Genomic DNA, 15,393 nt, shown 5'->3' with positions numbered 1-15,393 from the left:
GGGTGACTTCCGGTGAGCGGCTGTCGGGGATGTAAGACTTCACTGCTAGTTCATCGTACAGACCAGCCCTTAGAAGAAAATAACTGTTGGAAGAGTTCTTAAAAACCAGTTTCAAGGACTGAAAGAAAGTGCCCAAAGCAACCTTAAAAACAGAAAGGTGTTTTCAAGTCTGTATCCGAGCTGAACCCTCAGTATTTCTCTTTGGAAGGACTAGGACTTTCTCTGCTATCTGTATCTGAGAGTCTGAGTCAGACTCTGTCCCACGCCTGATTCTCCTGAAATTCATGACTCGTGGGTCAGAAAGTGGAGCAGTGGCCACAGAAGCTGCAAAGCTACCCTCCTGGCTGGAAGCCCGCGTCAAATATAATTGGTCGGATCTAGTTCTTCTACCAGAGGAGGTCTACTCGTGGAACCTGTGACACAGCATTTACTGAGCATCTAATGCCCACTGTGAAGTAGGAAGCAATCATGTCTCATCTCCCTGGATCCCGGCAAGGACCGTTCCTGTTTCCAGCTGGAGACTGCACCCAACGCAGTATGCTTCCAAGCTGGGGAAGTGAGCCGCAGCAAGTCGCCCAGGTTCTGTGTCGGCTGTGGCATCTTTCAAACTTAAATTAGGTCGCGGCAGAGGCTCTGTGCACAGCACACCCGGGAGTGGCAGCCCTTTCCACAAGGTGCAGTGGCAGCTGCTGCACACGTGGCTGGGAGTTTCTGGCGAGACCTGCCAAGGAGCAGAAATGTCGCCGTGGGATGAAACAAACGTCCCTCTTTTCCTCGATCACTCTCCATGGAGCACTCAACTTTCTCAAAGCAAACTTGTTTTTTGAAGAAGCCACATCCGTGCATCTTTATCCTCTAGATCGAGTGTGGGCCTGACCGCCAGGTGCTACAGGGAAGATGAGGAAGCAGATCCTCACGCCAGCCATGCTGGAGCCACTGCGCACAGTGGCCATGCAGCCGGTGGCGCATCCTCTCTGCCTGATGTCCCCATCTGGTGGCAGGGCAAACACAATGGTTTGTTTCAGACTGTTTTAAATACGTGGATTCACTTCAAAACGAGACTGTGTGTCCTGTGGCCTTGTCAGCTCTCAGAAACGGTCGACACCTGAGGAGGAGCCATCCAGCAAACCCAGGAACGGACCTTGTCTTTTGCTTGAATGAGTTTCTCAGCCGAGCTCCCTGGGGGCGTCCGGCTGTTCCAAAAGGGAGCTTTCTTCTCCTTCCTGTGGAGGCCTTGATTGAGAGTTGGGGGAACTCGTGGTGTTCCCACACCCAACAGGATGGCCTTCCTTATCTGGGGACTGCCAGCTTAGTCCCTGTAAGGTCGCCTGCCATGCACTGAGAGCTCAGGCTGGCCGAGCGCTGGCCCCTCGGGCTCAGGAGGGGCAGGTGCTCCGGTCTCCACTTCAGGGTGGGGAGGCGGAGACCGGAAGATCAGGGGACTTGGGAGGCCACACCACTGGCCCCATGGGTTAGCTCAGATCTTGGTCTCCCAGTCTGGGCAACTTACTGCCAGATTCTCAACACTTTGTGCTCTGTTTCCCTTCATGCAAATGCGGCATCTGGTCCAAATGGGTTCCAGGACTCCCAAACGTCCCTACCTGCTTTCTACCTGCCAGCAGCTGGGAACCCGGCCGCCCTCTCCAAGGCACTGTCCCGCCTCCTCACTATGCCTCCCTCCCTCCATGCAACCCGGGGACGGCCCTCCTGAGCGGTGCCCAGCTCGGCCAGCCCCCTGGGAAAACAGCGCCAGCTACTCAGCTGTTAGCCAAATAAGCCGTAGAACCTAGGACTTCAAATACAGCCATAACCTCAGAAATTCTCCAGCTCGTTCTCCTGGGTCGATGGCTGAGGGTGCTGTGTGCATACTTGGGTTGTGACAGAAGTACCAGGGCTGGGAGCTCTCCTGACGGGCGGCCAGTCTGGGTCTCTCTTCCATGCCACCTGAGACTCACCCCTTCTGCCTGGTGTGGTCCGGGCTCAATGAGTGTGACCGCCCGCTCTCTGTGTGACCAGGGACAGGCCATTCAACCTGGACAGGCCTCCATTTCCTACAGCGGGGGTGGGAGTGGTTCGCATTCCACCAAGTTCCCGTAACGACGAGAGGAGATGCTGTGCTTTGAATGCTCCCATTCGGGGGTGGCGAGTGGGTCCCGGCCCACCTCAGGGCGAGCGCCTGCTCCCAGGTCCACAGCGTTCGCGTCATCGTCTTGGCAGACGTGTCTTACCTCCCCTCTGAACCGTAAGAAGCTTTCGAGCTTGGGGTCCAGTTTCGAGCTTGGGGTCCAGTCCTGTCCATTATCTGTCTACCAGGGGACCTAGCAAAATGGAAAAACAAGAACTCGTGTTGAATTAATGATAAGGTTAAAATTTTAAACACAAATAGTATTATTTCCATGAAACCCGAATGGCCTGACATGAGGTAGATGCTGTCTGTGGGAAGAGGGGTGTCTCGGTGAGACGACCAGCCGGACAACGTAGCCAGGGCATTCTCCCCTTTTCTTAACATTCGGAACACCCAATTTTAAAAGGCAGAGAACTCTGCATTTAAAAGCCAATATTAAGATGTATAAGATTAGTCGGTGTAACTTATTTCTCTAAATAAAAGAAAGTCCTATGCACCTGAAATTAAAGCGTATATGCTACTTTCTTGGATTTAAAACATTCTTTAAAACACCACCAAAGAAGAGAAGCAACAGTGAACGAAGCTTTAGTTTCTGGTGGCAACGGCTGGCTCTGCAAGTCTGGGTCTCACCACAGTTCTCCGAGCCCAGCTTTCTTGAATCAATGCTAATGAAAGCGCCTCACCATATTTTTCTCTATGAACCCTGAAATCGCAGCTGCCCGCCAGGTTGCCAAGGGGTGAGTTTGATCATTTCCAATTGGCCTCTTAGCCCAAAGGGAACCCGACGGTGGGAGCGCGGATTCTCACCTGTCTGCACTCAGCCCGATTTGTGTTTGTTGCAGGCGCTAAAGAGATTGATATCGCGGCAACGCTGGAGCACCTGAGGGACCAGAGACCAGGCATGGTCCAGACTAAGGTACTGTCAGCCGTCCCCGGGCACTGGAAGGTGTGGGAGGTGTCCTTCTGCCACTGTTTTCTCGAGAGGCGAGAGGGTGGACCAGGCGTGACTGGCCGTCTTACCCAGTCCTCCAGGCCAGGCCAGCTGGGCCCCTCCTGTGGGGGTGCTGGCGATTCCAGCAACAACCCCAACATGTCAACATGCATAGACACAGTCAGACCTCAGGTCTTTGGAACTCTCCGTTCTCCAGATTTGGGGAGGAGGAAGAACATTGCATTTTTGTAAAAAGAGGTCAGTGATAAACCCCAGCACCCTTGGGGGAATGTTCTGGATTCACTGAACATTCTACCCAGCCTCCCCTATTTCCGGGTCCCCCAACCACAGCTCTGCTGTGTGGTCATCAGGACAGTGGTCATCGGAATGTCCCCAGGGTGTACGGCGTCCCAGAGCACCCCTAAATAGCTCATGTGCATCCTCACTGAAAAGACCAAGTTTGCAACAACAGGGTAGAAACGAAGGTTACTGGTTAGCTTTGGGTAACCGGAAGTAGAGATGAGGTTGATATAAAACCCCTTCCCTTAGCGTTCTGGAAACATCTGTCCAAGGACGACAGCTCCCGCTTGTCTGTTCCATAAAAGTGCCTGAGTCATAAAATACAGAGTCTCTTTCTCAGTGAAGTCCCGACTCTCCAGATGCCGTTAGTGCTTCCACAAAGGACCTAAAATCGTTAGAAGATGCCCTTGCAAAATTACTTTATACTTCAGGGGACTTTAAGGTCTAGAAATTGCTCCCATGAAGTCAGGCTGACCGAGCGCCCGTGGATTGTGCTCTGGTGCCTGGCGATGACAATTCTGGAACCCCAGGCAAGTCATCCCGCCTCCCAGGGTCTTATTGTTCCCTGCTAAGGCGTGAGTGGTTCCTAAGCCCTCTCTGTCTGTCTGACTGTTACAGCGAGAAATTAAACAGTATAACACAGTGTTTGAGCTGGACGGGAGAGCGGACAGGCTAAGTCCCACTCGTTCTGTTGAGAGTCAAGAAGCCAAGTGCCTTGTGAGGTTAAGCTGAGCACATTTTGACCTGGAAGATCACCTATGAGAATACCTTAATAGAGCCATTTGGCTGGCTCTGCATTGCCAAAGTCACCCCCATGCATTGGGGCAAAACTAACTTAGTTCTTTCCTGTAGAATCACAAAACTATTCTAGAGAAAACCTCTGAAAGAGTCAAGAACTCTGGTCCAGGCTTGCCCTTTCCAGCTGGCCGTCACAGCTGCCCTGCTCTCTCTCTGACCACCACCCAAGGCACCAGCACCCAGGGGCGAGAGCCAGAGTTTGAAAGCCGCAGGGGCACCTCGAGCAGCCAACGGCTGTGTGCTTGGCCGCTCTGTCCCTTAGCTTTATTTTGGCATCTACAGCTTGCAGGATTGTCACGAGAATCTTAGGCGATTAACGTGAAAGTGTTTTGTAAGTCACGGCACACTTTATGTTTCCTTCGATTTTTTAATTTAAAATTTGCGGTTTTCATTTTGAAGTTATTTTAGACCTGCAAAAACCTTGCAGAAATGATAAAAGTAACTCCCGCATGCCCTTCGTCAGCTTCCCCGTGCTCGCAGCTCCCATAACCGCCGTGCAGTGTGGCAGGCTGGGAAGTCGGCATCGACGTGCTGCCATAACTCATGTACAGCCCTCGTGACATCTCACCCGTGTCCGCCCGGTGACCTTTCTCTGCAGCGGGGTCCCATTCAGGACCCCCACAAAAAGCATCCAGTCCTCACGCCTCCTCGTCTCCTCTAGTGGGACAGCTCATGGCTTGAGCCCTGGCCTGTTTGGTTTGGTTTCTGGGGACCATCTTGCTTGGCTCATCTGACATGGAAAGGGCAAGGCTTGGTTCCGGTTGTGCATCTTGGGCTGGACGGTCCCGAGAGGAGACGTGCAGCCTCGGCGTGTGGCCTCACTGGCGAGGTGAGCCTTGAGCCCCAGTTCAGGGTGTATCCGCCAGGGGCCTCTGCTGGTGGGTTACTGGTGTGTCTTGGTGATCGGTAGCGTCCCTGGGGAGAACCTGAGACTGTGCACACCTGGGCGTTGTGCTTTGTCACGCTGTGACGCTGTCATGAGAGGAGGTGATGCTGTTCCAGCAGCACGTGACCTATAGGTTTTGTGCCTGGGGAAGGGCCGTCGGGCTAGACTGACCGTGCCCCTGGTGGTGGCCTCATCAGGCCCAGAAAGGCAGGGTCGGTTCACTATCCCTGGAGGGTCTGGGCCCCCTGTGGCCACCAGCAGCCCCAGAGCTACGGGCTCAGAAGTGGGGCTGGGAGAGCTCTGCAACTGGGAGCAAAAAGCTCATTCTGCCTCAGGCCGAATCTTCATTCCTCAGTAAGATCTGCAGGAAATCTTACATTCAAACCAGCTTCTTCCCTCCTTGCATCTGGGCACCTCTCAGGCCTCTTCCACCCCTAGACGGCACAAGGAGCCCCAAAGCATGGACTGACCTCAGGACAGGTCTGGGCAAAATCATTGGAAAGGCACATCTTCTTGCAAAAACAGAAAAAAATTGCCTAACGTTGCAAAATCCGTTGAGCCGTCTGTTGTCTGCATCCTGTTTGCTAGAACAAGCCCTTCACTACACACGGCCCTGAGGCCCGAAAGGTTGGTCCCCAGGCTCTGCCTGAAAGAAGGATGAAGCTCCATTTATTATTGTGTGTCGTGTATTCCCTTATATCCTAATGTTTTAAGTGGCAAAATGACAGCGCGTGCACATGGTAGCAGTTGGCCAGGTCACGGGGCTGCAGCTCTCCGGTGCTCCCAGGCCCCCGAGAGCTGGCCTCGCAGGTATCTTCCCGTTGGGTGGATGGTCCACAGGAATTTATCCTCTCCCTTGGGTTGGGACCTAAAAGTTGTCTTGATTCATGTGCGTAAACTCAGTTCCTGGAATTTCAAGGTATAAGAAATAGTTAACACATAAAAGCCTCCATTCTGTCTTAATTTATGACTGTTTTACCCAACGTTACTCCATGAAGCTGAGCTTCCTCCTAAAGTTCAGTTTTTTAAAAGATAGAAAATTTCCTTGGACAAAATCATGCTGTACAACCTGAATACTCCTCACACCAGCCCAGAGAAGGTCGTCTCCAGTCTGTTCATTTGAACAGGTGTAGTCAAGTTGCGTCGTTGAGCTGAATACAAGGAAGGAGCAATCGATCAAGAAATGGTGAGCCGGTTGAGACCAGAGCCGAGGATGGCGACGGAGCCCCCCACGCCCAGGACCCAGCCTGACAGCAAAACTTCATCTTTATGTTTAAAAAAAGTCACAGACAGCTGTTTTCCACCCTGGAGACAAACGCTCAGTCAAACAAACCCAGGTACCTACTGGACACCAGCTTGAGCAAAGAGCGGGGACCGTCCCCAACCACGGACGCGGCGTCAGCCTGGAAGACGGGACCCAGACCCCAGGGCTCAGTCAGCCGCCACAAAAACCTTCAAACCAACAAGACATGGACAGAAGGAGATGTCACATGTCGGTGCGTGAAATTGTCCACACGGTCCTTCACTGTGCGTTCCTAACAGGCACAACCTAACGCTTATTTCTAGGAAGGGAGATGGAATCCCGGGATGTGCTACAATAACAGACTTGGGAAGACGAGTGGCCGTCTCCTCCACGACGTATGTCTCGTAAACAGACTCCTTCCTTCCTGCCTGCCTTCCGCCCCTCAGTGTGTCTGTGACAGGCCCCTCTGTCACCAAAGGCTGTAACCCTTTCCCTTCCGGAGAAAGCTCCTGTCACACTGGTCACTCGGAAGGAAGAGCCACATGACGATGTCAACTGCCTGGAAGTTACCATGTCTCGTTGCCGCGTGGCCATGCACGGTGTCCACACGTGGTTCCACGGGCCACCTTCCTCCCCCTGTCTCCACACGTCCCCGGTCGCCTTCCTCCTGGAAAGGGGCCTCTGTTGCAGCCGTGTTCCCGTCTCCCCGGCCTCAGGAGGTGCCTGAGTCAACACACTGACTGGATTGCATGTGATCCAGCTCCTACCCAAGGACCACGCCCGACCACGTCCTGCTCGCTCGCCAGAGCCCTCCCCAAGCCTGGGAAGTTGTCCTTGAGGTCTCTGTCTCTGCCTCTCCCCCAGCCCTGCACACATGTGCACACACGCACACACGTGCACACACACTGCCTGCACCCTCTCTCTCGCCAGCTCCAGGTCAGAGGTCAGGGATGGAGCCAGGCTGCTCCGCTCGGGGAGGAGGGCCTTTCTGTCCTGACCCTTTCCAAGGGAGATGCTGGGAAGCCCCGCCCTCAGAGGTCGTTTGTGCTCCTGGAGGGTCACAGCCGCTGAGACAGCGTTCTCTGAGGCCCCTTTAAAACTGGGAATGTGGACTGTCACTGCAGGAGCTCTCAGTGTGTGTACCCACAGCCCTTTGTGTGGGCCACAGGATCACAAATATCAGTCTGAGTGTAACTAAGTCCAAACACGAGCAGCCCCGCAGCCCCGGGCACTTCTATCTGACCTGCACAGCCCTGTGTGAGACTCAGAGAGGTTCAGGAACCTGCCCCAGGCCACACAGCTTTCTACACAGAGCTGAGTCCAATCCACTTCTCCTGCCTCCGAGTCCCACGCCCTTTGAATGTGCCTGATGACTGAACTGGGTGGTTAGGACACCAGGCAGCCCGCCCTGTGTCATAGATGCAAAGCTGTGATATTTGAGACCCCGCAGCCTGCGGACTGGCAGCGCCCCGAGTCATTCACCCTCTCCTCGGTTTGGGTTGGTCTGTGGGAGGCCCGGGCAGCACCAACCAAAGTTGGTGAAGGGCTTCATGTCTGAGCCCCACACAAGGTCTGCCCCGCCACCCTCCAGTCCGCCCCAAGGACCTGCTGGCATGCGTGTCCTTCTGTTGTCACGTCCAGCCTGGAAAGGTCCGTCCCTGCTTACTGTCCCTGTTCAGCGTGGACATGGGGCCAGGGCCGGACCCTCACTCAGCCCGACCCCACGGGCGTGCTGCGTCGGCCGCTCCTCACGCTGCGGGGCAGGGAGACCAGGCCGGACGGCGTAAACCAGGAGGGTGCGAGTCCTTACCGCTCAGACGATGCCCGTCCTGAGACTGATCTGGACAGGTGGTGACTTTCTTGTTTACTGTATCTTATTCCTTACATATGGCTTACGCCTGTTGTTTTCATGGTTTCCTTAAATTGAATTTCTATCACAAAAGGACTTCAGGTGCTGGGCACTTCCCAGCTTGTGTGCTGGATTCCGTCCCCGACTTCTGGGGTCCGATCCAGCTGTATTAGCTAAGGCCGGGCAACTCAAAATGGGGGTCTGCACATGGTCACCATTGTGATGGGTGAGTAGGTGACACCAGCACCACCACCCTGCCGACACATCGAGGTGAAGGAGCAAGTCCCTGTCTCATCGCGGCCGGCCCGAGGGTCCCCATCACAGGAAGCCCGCTCTCCTTCCACTGATGTCTCAGAGCCACCTCCCCATCACAGAGCCCAGCGGGGAGCCACTGGTGTCACCCCTGCTGTCCTCTCTTCAGGGCCACACGGTCTGTGCTGTGACAGTTTACACGACACCAGCTATCACGTGTTCCATGTCCCCTTCCCACTGTTTGTCCTATGGACACAGAGTCCAAATGACTATAATCGTGACACAGGTGCAGCTCTGCGTTCTGCTCTCGTCACTTAATGTTGTAGCGTGGACGGTGGCTTTCCCGTCAGACACTTTCCTGTAACATTCTGTGCTTCCCTCTGGTATCCAGTGTTTCCAGGGTCTCACCACACAAGTGAGGCTGCACTTCTTCCTGCTCGTCTGTTTTTCCTTTGAAGATCATTTCTTAGGATGGATTTCCAGTGTGTCAAAAGACATAAACAGGCATGTGACAGGTAAAATTAGATTCCCAACGAGTCTCCCTTCATTTTTTCTCATTTCCAAATCATCTCGAAACCTCGGTCCACCCGTTGATAAGTCAGCGTTTTGAGAAGAAATGGTCTGGTGTGGCTGTTCATGCGAAAGAGACCCGGGTCCTCCCCTGACGCGTTCTGCTGAGCAGACTCTTGGCTTGAGAGACTCGGCGGACGGGACAGGGAGCCGTTGACGCACGTGAGGGGAAAGCAGCGCGAGGGGGGCTGGACCGCTAGGATGTGCCTCGGCAGCTCGCACCCCAAGGCGGTCACCACACGCAGCGTGGGAGCGCCCTGCCTCTCCTTGGTAACGCCTAGGAATTCTTCTAGAATCTCCATCAGCAGCACGTGACCAGCATCACAGGCTCCCTACTGTACGCAGCAGACCGTCCCCTCAGCATCGGGTCCAGGGGATCCTCAGGGAGAAGCGGTCTTGTCCCAGAGCGAGCATTACGTCACGCTGACTTTCTGCTGTTTTGATTGGAGCTGTTTTCTACGTCTCTGTTACGTACTGGGCATTCGAAGTGGAAAGTGATCGTTGATTTTGGATTTGCAGTTACCCTATGTGTTGATTGAATCAGGAAGCATCTGAGCCACAGGGCTTTCCTTAATCAAAAATTCTTAACTAGGCGATCGTTTGAGTAATTTGCTGTTTTCCCTGACCCCTCTGGTAGCTTGGAAAGTGCCTGTTGGCCGACTTTAGGGTTTTTAATGCAGAGTTTTGAGGCATTTATGTGGAAACTGAGGAGCGCAGGAAGAGGTGCGTTTTGCTCTTTGTCTGCTAAGGCCTGGACGGGAAGGGGAGTGAATAGTCCTGAATATGCCTCATTTCTACCTAATAGTCTGGCGGGATTTACACATGAGAGTGGTGTATCCCTTCTGTCTGTGAGCACGTGTGTGCGTGCACACGTCTGAAGTTGGGTCGAGTCGTGGATGACATGAGGTGTCCCGGCAAGTGGGACAGAGCTGGATCGGGCCGGATAGTGGGTTGATTTCCGCAGCAGTGGGAACCCTCCCCTTCCACATTTCTGGGGAGAGGAAAACCCCGAGTGGGTTTTTCATGGTGACTGTTTTCATGGCAAGTCTGTGCTCAGCCAGAGTGGTGGCTAGAGTTGAGGGGGGCAATGTCTGCGTCAAATGCCCTCTGTCCACCGAGGGATTCGCACATTCAGTGCTGGAATCAGAGGGAATGGGCAGGGCGCGTGGGGCCTCACCCAGCCAGCTTCCTGCTCGCTGTTTCTGTTGGCAGCTTCTCCCAGTGAAAAAAGGTGAGACTTTCCAGGGCCGCCCCATGGCCAAGTGGTTAGGTTTGGTGCACTCTGCTTCAGCGGCCCAGGTTCATTTCCTGGGCATGGACCTACACCACTCACTGGCGGCTATGCTGTGGAGGCATCCCACACACAAAATAGAGGAAGATGGGCTCAGATGTTAGCTCAGGGTGAATCTTCCTCAGCAAAAAAAAAAAAAAAAAAAAAAGAGACAGAGAAAATTTCCAATACAAGAAATCCTGGTGAGCGTCAGCATTGGGTCTTACCATGTTCTCCCCTTTCCACGGAAATCTGCAACCTTTCTTTTTTTTTTCCTAAACAATTTCTTTCTGCAAAGTAACACCCAAGAGCTCACGGCTGGAGCAGAGATGCAGCTCCCACTCACACTTCTCCCCTTGCTTTTTCTTCCAGGAGCAGTTTGAGTTCGCGCTGACGGCGGTGGCCGAGGAGGTGAACGCCATTCTCAAGGCCCTTCCCCAGTGAGCCGCTCGCTCCCGCAGCCGCAGACGAGCCCCTGACCCCCGGAATATTGTTGGGAATCATGATATCACTTAGTTGTGTGTCTTCTAGTGTAACTACCTAGTGATAGGGTCCTTGAAATCCTGTAGGCAGTGCCGGTTAGCAGTCAAAATGTGTATTTTTGTTCAACCAATTAATAATAAAGAGAGGTTTATGGAAACATCCAATTACAGGGGGCAACCAGTTCATCTATTTTCACTTTCTTGAAAAAAATTAATTTTCCTTAAAGCCCATTCACACTCCTAACTGCAAACATGTCGTATTAATGATGCAGTAATTCGCCCACTCGGCATGGTCTCCAGGAAGAGAGCTGGTTCGTTATCTGTAACTTTCTGAAGGATGGATCAGCCGGGCAGGGAGGGCATCCAGGGAAACGCACGAGGCACTAAACGCAGGCCGCCAGGTGCAGAGAACACATTTGGCGTTTGTCTTTCAGACGGTTTATCACCAGGAGAAACCACTGGCTTACTAAAGAGTTAGGTCAGAAGCCTTGTAACATTCTGCAGCTTTGGGGCAAATGAGAAGAAAGCGGTCACAGCATATCAGTTCTGTTCTTATCTGGGCTGCTCGACACCCTCCCCCAAGTGCTGTCGAGAGCCCACCTCAACCTTCCGCCCCGCAAGGATGGGCAGGGGCCTCCCCAGGGGCAAACGCTCTCCCACTCGGAGAGCGCCTGCTTCCGTGGCCAGCCACCCCAGGTGACCCTTCACCTGGGCAAGGTTGTGGGTGAGCCCCGACCTCAAGACAGGTTTTCCACTTTAAAATGATTTACGTACTGCAAAAACAGGTACAGCTAATGATGGCTTCCTGCTGGATGACCACAGTGAGGGGAACAAATCCGGGCACATCGGCAGGCTCCATCAGCCACCTGTGTCCCCTCAGGGACTGTCGTGGGCCTGCTGGCATCCAGAGAGACCACGGCTACTTCCCTCTGTTCCTAGAAGGGGGGATATGCAGGGAGAGCCACGGTTTGTGCTTTATCTGAGTGAGGTCGCAGCACCTGGGAGAACGATGGGAGATGCAGGCATGGCCTGGGCCTCCGCCCGCTGCAGACTCCTGGTCACTCAGGTCAGCCAGGTGTCCAGCCGCACATAGACATAGCGTCTAGAGATGACCTGGATTTGCCAAAATAACACTTGAGCATCAGGCTTGCCGCCGCCCCCCAGAAACAGAAGAATCATCTCATTAAGCTTAGAGCGATTGTGTCTAGACGGGTGCAGACGGCTCGTGTGCTGCAGCCTTCCTTTCAGGGTTAGCCATAAAGACATCGCCAGTACCTTCTCGGTCCTGCTGTGTCGCACACCGTCCTCTCCATCCTAAATCCATGCAACGTCTCAAAACCAGTAGAATAGGGAGAGTGGCCTGCTGAATGGGCAGAAAGTGCCAAAATGTTGTTCATGTCTTTCAATGGTATTGTCATGTGTATCTGCTCTAATCTATCTATGATTTCCTTCCTGAAGTTGTTTCTCTGGAATCTGAATAATTAATAGAGAATAATTTATCTGCATATAGAGAGCACATAGCTACTTGTGATTTCTAACTTCTTATGTTTCAAAAGGAATCTTCCAGTGTGAGATATATAAATAGATTTCATTGTGTCAGATTAAACTTTTGATTTCATGTGTGAATAGTCTTCATTTGGGAGGAGCGAGCGATTTTTTCCTATCTGTCCGTGTGTTTCCTGAAGGTGTGGGCGTTTAGATTGCGAAAACAAAGTGTGAGCATTTCTTAGAACTGTAATTTCACTGCTATTTTATCTGCAGAGTTAGATGTGTACTAAGGGCCAGACATTGCTGAGATTTTATTTGTTAAAAAGAGATTAAAGAGCCAGCCCTGATGCCCTAGTGGTTAAGGTTTGGTGCCCTCACTGCTTCCGTGGCCCGGGTTCATTTCTAGTTGCAGAACCACACCACTCGTCTGTCAGTAGCCATGCTGTGGCAGCGGCTCACACAGAAGAACTAGAAGGACTTACAACTAAGATATATGGAACCATGCACTGGGGCTTTGGGAAAAAAAAAAAAAAGAGGAAGGTTGGCAACAGATGTTAGGTCAGGGCGAATTCTTCCCTGAAAAAAGTGTTTAAAAAAAGAGATTAACCATCTCAGTGAAGAGTTGCAGGTGTTGTCTATGCTGTGAGCATCACCTGAACCTTCTCCTCATGCACGTGTCTGTCAGGTTTGAGGCCCAGGGACCATGCGGACGTGACCTCTTCCTTCCCCACCTTCCCTCGTCAAGCAGGTTCCACCACCTCTTGGAGGAGCACCCCTTCTCCACAGCCTCAAAACTGGCTGCACGGTGGCACGCCCCTGACAGGAGAGCATGCTGGGGACGTCCCACCCGCAGCCATAGGGAACACACTCTTGGCTGTGACACCGCGCTCCTCTCTTCCTGGAACGGTCCTCTTCAGCTGGTGACGGCGAGAGGAAGGCCCATGGAGTCGGCTTATGGCAAAATCAGATAATTCCTAAACAGCACCCACCCATTTGAGGGTTTGATGTCCGTCAAAATGTTGGTGTTCGTTTCTCAAGAAATCAGCCCGTCGGTCTCAGCCGATGGACGTCCAGTTACGTCCTGTTAGTGCTGCCGCCTCCCCTGAATCTCCCTGCCCCAGTTTGCTTCATGCTGGAATCCTACCTAAGCATCCATGAACCGTCTGCTTTTGTGTGTCGTAAAAAGCTACGATGCTGCACGTGTGACGATGGGTAAAGCCTCTCATGAGAAACACGTCGGAATTTGCACATGGCCATCTGAAGATTCCCCTCCCGCCATGAATATGCAAGAAAGCTGGACAAAATGTACTTTACAAACCCAGTGTGCAGCCAAGTTCTAAAGAAAGACAATGAAGGGGGAGCTTGAGGTCAGTGTGGGCGGAGTGGGCTGGGGGCCGGATTCCAAGCACATCCATGCGGAGTGAGCGTAGACGGCCCCAGGGCAGTGGTGTGCTGGGAAAAGGCTAACAACCAGCTCTCTGAGAAAAGAGACACACAGAGATGCACTTAGTTTATTACGCCATCTGCACACAACCAGCCGTAATAATAACACACAGAGTCCTCCATTGTCGATGCCACGTAGCCAAGTGATCTCCCAGAATGCTCGCTCTGGTTTTTCTGGAACTCTTGTGTCCGTTGCCAACCTGTGATGGCATTTGGGGAACAAATGTAGCTCCAATGTGAACATTGGTTGGTGTGTCATTTACCTTAACAGGTAAGAGAGGACAACGAAGACGTAGGTGGGCCCATCAGGGCAGGAGCAGCTTCTGCACCGAGTCAGGTCGTAGCTTCTGAATACGGGAGGAGCGTGTCCTCGCCTTCTCTGTGCAGTTCTCCGTGTAAAGCCTATACACACCGCACACTTTTCAGTCTAATCAGCATTCTTCATGTCTTCTCCATCACTCTCAAAAGTCTAGACGATTGACAAAACAGAAGATGAAGCCCTGATTTGTCCTGTGTGCTGATTTCTGTGATGTAAATACACCGACGATGAACGACTTCAGATGGGAAGGAACGTGAGGGGGCCCACCGTGATTCTAGTAGAAGGCAATGGTTACTAGAGATCAGAGTAAAATGGAGTCGAAATAATTAGGATGTGATTTGTTTTGAGTATTTATTACCTGTGTATTAATATAATGTGTCAGTTAATATAATTTTTAATAGTGGCTGTATTTAAAACCAGCTCATAGAATTCCTAACACTGTAACAATCTGCTCCTGTGGCACACCCCGACCTCGGAGCCACACAGGAGGGAGGGTTTGGGGGACCCCCACCCAGCTGTCCATCTGGGCTGCAGGAGGCGGGGGTGTTGTTCACCCGCCCACATGGCACAGGAAATCCAAGCTGCATACTTTGGGTGAAGATGTGATGTGAGCCCGGTGGAACCCTCAGGGCCCAACATCAGTGAAGGCAAAACCACTCAGCATGGAGCCTCCACAGCTCCCAGAAAAGATGCCCCAGGAAGATTAGCTCTTAATAAAAATGGACCACGCTGGGGGAGAGTCATCTGACGCACGAAGATGCAGAAAATACAGCAACATGAAAAGGTGGTGAACCAAGTTCAGACATTTTAAATGGCACGTAAGGAGAGCAGCATGAAAAAAAGAACAAGTGGATTTGAAAAGAGCCCAGCAAAACTTTAGAAATGACACCCAAAGGGAATGATTATTTGGAAATTATGAAACGCACAGTCACGTGATACAAGCGGATGTTAAGAACTCTGAGGCTGGGTGAGATGGGAGATTGGGAACAGCTGAGAGCTTGAAGAGTAAACCGGAGCAGAGGGCTGATGACCACGCATGAAACCAAAGTGTGCGAGGAAGTTACGAAGTATGGTGAGCAGAGCGAGCGGTTCATAAGAAGAGGGGTGCCAAGGCGTCCCGAGACTCCGGTCTCCCCAATGGGACAGGTGCGCTGACTTAGCACTTGGTGCTGCTGTCTCGAGCTCGTCCTGGCCAGAACAGCTCTGAGCTCAGCACGGATCCTGGCGCCAGGTTCTGGTTCTGAGTGGGCGGCAGGCACCTGTCCAAAGTTCTTATTATCAAGAGAAGACTTCCTTCTCGATTGGCGCCAGTGACCTGGGCTGTGCGTCCCCCGTGCGCCAGCTCCAGACCAGCAGGGCCCCCACCAGGAGGAGGGCTTTCTTCCCCCAGACATACCCAGTGCTCAGTGTGCACCTGGTGTACACCCTGCCTGGGGG

At 52.7% G+C, this 15,393-nt stretch overlaps 1 protein-coding gene across 1 annotated transcript in view; it reads left to right on the top strand.

The window, feature by feature from the left end:
* Positions 1 to 12,290, top strand: part of PTPRN2 (protein tyrosine phosphatase receptor type N2) — a 738,567-nt gene extending 726,277 nt beyond the window's left edge. Inside the window, exons 21-22 of the mRNA XM_046668847.1 lie at positions 2,968 to 3,041; positions 10,597 to 12,290. Of these exons, the coding sequence (XP_046524803.1) occupies positions 2,968 to 3,041; positions 10,597 to 10,668 (146 nt within the window). The 3' untranslated portion in view covers positions 10,669 to 12,290. The remainder of the gene's footprint in view (positions 1 to 2,967; positions 3,042 to 10,596) is intronic.
* Positions 12,291 to 15,393: the final 3,103 nt, after the last annotated feature.

The sequence above is a fragment of the Equus quagga genome, chromosome 8 (assembly GCF_021613505.1).
Source record: "Equus quagga isolate Etosha38 chromosome 8, UCLA_HA_Equagga_1.0, whole genome shotgun sequence".
Classification (NCBI taxonomy): Eukaryota; Metazoa; Chordata; class Mammalia; order Perissodactyla; family Equidae; genus Equus; species Equus quagga.
Note: the sequence above shows the minus strand (reverse complement) of the source record. Positions and strands in the feature narration are given on the sequence as shown.